Source organism: Teleopsis dalmanni, chromosome X (assembly GCF_002237135.1).
Source record: "Teleopsis dalmanni isolate 2A chromosome X, ASM223713v2, whole genome shotgun sequence".
Classification (NCBI taxonomy): Eukaryota; Metazoa; Arthropoda; class Insecta; order Diptera; family Diopsidae; genus Teleopsis; species Teleopsis dalmanni.
The window spans coordinates 70,623,361-70,628,550 of record NC_051848.1 but is presented as its reverse complement, the minus strand read 5'-3'; the positions used below and the strand labels follow the sequence as shown (position 1 = coordinate 70,628,550).

The 5,190-nt window shown below is 30.1% G+C and overlaps 1 protein-coding gene across 1 annotated transcript; it reads left to right on the top strand.

Moving 5' to 3' along the window:
• The first annotated feature begins 212 nt into the window (after nt 1-212).
• On the top strand, nt 213-3,281 carry LOC119689411. Its single transcript, XM_038104238.1, has 4 exons — nt 213-322; nt 387-452; nt 510-901; nt 1,064-3,281. Exons 1-3 carry the CDS (start codon nt 225-227, stop codon nt 892-894), a joined length of 549 nt encoding a protein of 182 aa, XP_037960166.1. The 5' UTR covers nt 213-224; the 3' UTR covers nt 895-901; nt 1,064-3,281.
• The last annotated feature ends 1,909 nt before the right edge of the window (nt 3,282-5,190 follow it).

The following is a 5,190-nucleotide window of genomic DNA, read 5'->3' as shown; positions in this document are numbered from 1 at the left end:
ATGATATGATTTCTTAGCCTAGTTAAAACCTAGTGGTAAAGCCTAGGGGTAGAGATAAGCCCCCCAGCCATTACAGAGTAAAAGTGCGTAATAGCACTAATCAAGAAGAAGAATCAAGAAGAAGAAAATAATTTATTCCGAAAAGCAAATAATTTAATCGAACTGTCATTGATTCTATTTTTGAATCGTTGTCAAATTTACTTTTAAGAAAAAAATTTTTTTTTATGTCATACAAAATTTTACGGTTTGGGAAAGTTCAAAATTATGGTTTGATTTATTTTTATTCTATAATGGCTATAAAAGACTACTTATATGAAGAAAGGTGAATATAAAAAAGATTTGATATGAAAAAAATATTAAAAATATTTTATTTTTAATGCATTTAGTGCTGAGGCCGCAAAGACACCTGAGCAAAAGGCAAAATTTCAAATGTATCAAAGTATTTGTCCCAAGTAAGTAGAAAGTCGGACTTTGTATATATAGTTTTTTTTAATTAAATTTTCATTTAGTGTTGTACCAACTAATGAAGTTCCAAATGTTTTACATCTAAATCAATTGAACATTGATTATGATGATATGGAATATTCCGAAAATGATGAAAGTGATGAAAGTAGCTCTGGGGCTGAATATGATCCTTACTATGATGATGAGTACAGTGAAGGAGGCTATGCTCCTAATGTTGACTATGATCCGACAGAGCATGATTCTGATTATGACTCTGATGATGATGAAGAAAGCGACGAAGAGTCAGATGATGGAGTTGATGTTTACCATTTGCAGGAGTATTTACTAGAATTATATAAAATTAAAATAATGCAAGCAAAAGTGAAGATTCTCGAAGACTTTTTTAAGTTCATCGAGGACCACAATTTCCAAATAAATGAAGAAACATAAATTAAATGTAAGTTAAGTATTTGTAAGTAATTTTATATTGAGAAAACGGTAAATACTATTTGATGCGTAATTAACTAAAGTATGTATTCATAAGAATATTTCATATTTATCATATCAATTTACATAATATTATTATTGTTTAAAATATTAAAAATTCTTAATATTGCAGATATGAAATTCAGTCCATTTGGTTAAAAAAAAAGTACTTTAAAAGTTGTCGTACTTATTTTTTTCAACTTATTGTCAACTGATTATCATGTTGCCGCAGAACAAATCATATTTCTGTGAAGATCATTAGTCATTGGTATTCCTTTTAGAATAAGAAGAAAAGATTTTAAGACTATTAAAGTACCACATTTGCAAAAATTGGCTTTCTCAACAGAATGTCAGAAAATCACAATGCAGTACATACAAAAGGCAGCAGAGGATACTCGGCTTTTTGACAGGTGGTATGATCACCTGTACTGTTACGTTTTACTTTTAACCATCCAATGCCAGTTATGCAAGTAAATAAGCAGTAAGGATGCAGCAGAAAACGATGTTGATTTTGAATATTTCTCACTAAATTTAATCAAAAATCTATGCCACATACTACTTACTATTCTGATTTTATTGGTCTTGAAGTCTTGGTGGTATTCTTAATACACAACATTATTGGTATCACGATAATATTAATGTCATGCAAATCACCGTCACGAATGTGTACTCAAAATATAGAAGAAGTATATACAAGTGTTAGTAAATGACGCTTAGCTATATTTGAAGCTGTACGAATAGTCGAAACTAAATGTCTATTTTGACTTAGGTATCGCTAGCCGTATGATAACCTGAGTAGCAACAATGAATAGAAATAGGAAGGATTAAAAAGTTAAATTATCTCTCTTCGAATCTGTTTCTGCAAGAAATGAATTTGAAGAGCTGATGTCATTATAATGGATAACTTATAGACATTGTGAGGTTACTGCAGTCATGTGAACTATTGTGAAGTATATATTAACTAACTAACAGTTAATATCTTTGAAGATAATATCAAAAGGTCTCACATCTAAACTGTTGGGAACCGTATCTTAGATCATATATGTATACACCTCTGCACCGCCTGTTTAATTCTCTAAAAGAAAATTCTCCAGTTACTGAAGAGAAAAGAGTTGTTCAAACAGAAAAAGTTAATGATAATGCCGAAAATGACTTACAACTTAATTACCGTTCTGAAAAAGATAGTATCCAATATGCTGCAGACACTAATTTTATAACCAACAAAAATTTGTGAACTCAGTGTTACTCATACCAATCCGTATATTGAGGTTGTGATCTTATTATTATAATATACATTAGCTTCATGACAAGAAAGACGAAGCCAAATGACAGAGCAAGCGGAATGTTAAGCTAAAATACATTTGGGACTGAATGGTGAGTCATATTTAAGAACAGAAAGCAATGTTGAAAAGTACGCAGAATTAACTTTACTATCTATACTGTCTACCGTATACGTAAACAAAGTACTGCTGTATCTAGTTTTGATCTTATTAAACGTATAAACAAGATACCTACTGCAGTAAAATTGCTGATCACCACAATTATATCATTATTCCAACGGAATTGTCTTTATGCAGATTTTGAACGAAATGAAACCGGCCTGTTTTGTTCTCCTAACACCAATTTTTAGGTAACAAAAGCTAGATAACAACAATTGCTTTATGTTTATCCAAAAAGGATCTCCTACATCACTGAATAAAAAATTAAAGAAGATGATAAAAGGTCGGATTCTGTCTGTAATGATAATTTGTGAATTTTAATAGATTCTATCGCCTTCATTAGTAAGCACTTGCAGAAAACCTTTTACAGCAAATGTGGTCCATCAAGCTATATACTGGACAATAACTTCACAGAAGCGACCATTCAATCTGTACGAAAAAATACTTAAGTATTGTACAACTTTTTTGACCTATCACATCAAGTACTAAATGGACTGTTAATCATATATAAAACTTTTGCGAATTATTAAAACTCACTTCAGAATTGGAACTTACTTTAACATTTGGAATAAAGAGACTCGAATAAATCTGAAACTTGAATCTATTTTTATGAATGTTATGGATCTATACTTAAGATAACAATTATGGATCTATACTTATACTTAACAATTACATTTATTATGTAAAAATTAGACAGAAGTGGAGATTACATCAAACAAGTATAACTGCAAAATCCAAAAACCCGTTTCAGAAAATTTGTCGATTTGAAACCTACTCGACGATGTAAATTATGTTATTAGACTTATATGTTAAACTTATGTTAGACTTATGTTAAATGTTAGACTTATAAATTTGCTCTTCCTTGTGTTTCAGCTAAACTTTAAACCATCAAATAAATCAAAAGCATAATAAAACAAAATTTGCTTTTTTTTCTATATACATATATATAATCACCTATCATTTGTAAGACTTGGATAGTACCCAATAAAAATATATATAAGTGGATGTAATTTTTAATTTCAACATTTAATATATATATCATGTAAAAACAAAGTTTTTAATTCAGTAGTTTTAACTGAAATAAAGACATGGATATATTGATTGATTTATTGATCGCGTTCTTATACAAAAAAAAATCCAAATCTCTTATTGAGATATGTTGTAGTTATATTAGTCTTATGATAAGTTTGCTGAGAGCCCATAATGGAATTATGCTAGAGGACTGAGTCTACTTTTTAATTATTAATTATTGCCACAGTTGTGTCTAACATCTGCATTGTTAATGTTTTGTTTTACTATCTAAATGGCTTTTTTAATTTTGTCGGCCTTTAGGTCGTGTCTTTAAATTTATATTTTTATATAATAACTTATATTATATAAAAAACTACAGTGTTATTACAATTAACAAACACAAAAAAATTAAATTGTCAAAAGTATGAAAAAGCGGGCAGTAATTTTTAAAAACAATGGCAACCAGTGCTGTCTCAGTCAAAACGAAAACAAATTTTTAAATATATTTTTTGTGCAAATATAAATAAAAATAAATATAAACATAGCAATTAATATTTGATTAAAGATCTATAAATTTATGCTAAGCGTTCAGTATCCCTCTCGTAGTTTAATTGTTGACCATCTAGTACGTCAATTATACGTATACCTTCTACGTTCTCCATGTGAAGAATTTCTACATCATCGAAGTTGGGAATACGGTTCGTTTTGATGGAATGAGCTGCTATTGTTGTTTTTTGATCTATAGGTGGTTCTAGAATAGGTGGCTCTGGAATTTAATACTAACAATTATTTTAAGCTCTCCCAAAGATTCTAGGTAGGTTTTAAAAGCATTGAGTTTTATACATGGTAACACAATGAACCAAAATACCTAAGCGGGTTGTTTGGAGTCTAGGACATCTAGGACAACTCTGAAACTTACTACTAAAAATTATTTTAAGCTCTCCCAAAGATTCTAGGTAGGTTTTAAAAAGCACTGAGTTTTATCCATATTAACACAATGGACCAATACACCTAAGCGGGTCGTTTGGAGTCTAGGATATCTAGGACAACTCTGGGATTTATTATTAAAAATTATTTTAAACTTTCCCAAAGATTCTAGGTAGGTTTTAAAAGCACTGAGTTTTATATATGGCAACACAGTGGACCAATAAACCTAAGCGGGTCGTTTGGAGTCTACGATATCTAGGACAACTCTGGGATTTATTACTAAAGATTATTTTAAGCTCTCCCAAAGATTCTAGGTAGGTCTTAAAAAGCACATGGTAACACAAGGGACCAATACACCTAAGCGGGTCGTTTGGAGTCTAGGACATCTAGGACAACTCTGAGATTTACTACTAAAAATTATTTTAAGCTCTCCCAAAGATTCTAGGTAGGTTTTAAAAAGCACTGAGTTTTATACATGTTAACACAATGGACCAATACACCTAAGCGGGTCGTTTGGAGTGTCAACATAACTTAACCTAACTTATCCAGATTCTATTTGAAAAATTACTTATTAAAGAGAATTATGACAGAACTATTTTCGGCTTCATGTAATGAACAAGGGCATATTAACTAATATATAAACAAACAAAAAAAAAAAAATAAATTACAAAATCTGATAAGTATAGTTTTTAATTTATCTCTTCATTGCCATTGTGTTTGGTTTTTTTATGATTTTTTTGCAGTGTACTCATACTTTAATCACAATGTTGCGCCTTTTTTATGAGAACAGCAAAGCGAAAAATACAAACAAAATGTAAATTATTGCTGGCTTGGTCAACAATCACAAAGCGCTGAGCTTAATAACAGTATTAACTCTTTGAGC

Excerpts from the sequence above, each read along its gene's own strand:
- LOC119689411 (XM_038104238.1), top strand. The coding sequence starts at position 225 with ATGTCATACAAAATTTTACGGTTTGGGAAAGTTCAAAATTATGGTTTG. Across the intron at positions 323-386 it reads GACTACTTATATGAAGAAAG|TGCTGAGGCCGCAAAGACAC; the intron begins GTGAATATAAAA and ends TAATGCATTTAG. Across the intron at positions 453-509 it reads TATCAAAGTATTTGTCCCAA|TGTTGTACCAACTAATGAAG; the intron begins GTAAGTAGAAAG and ends ATTTTCATTTAG.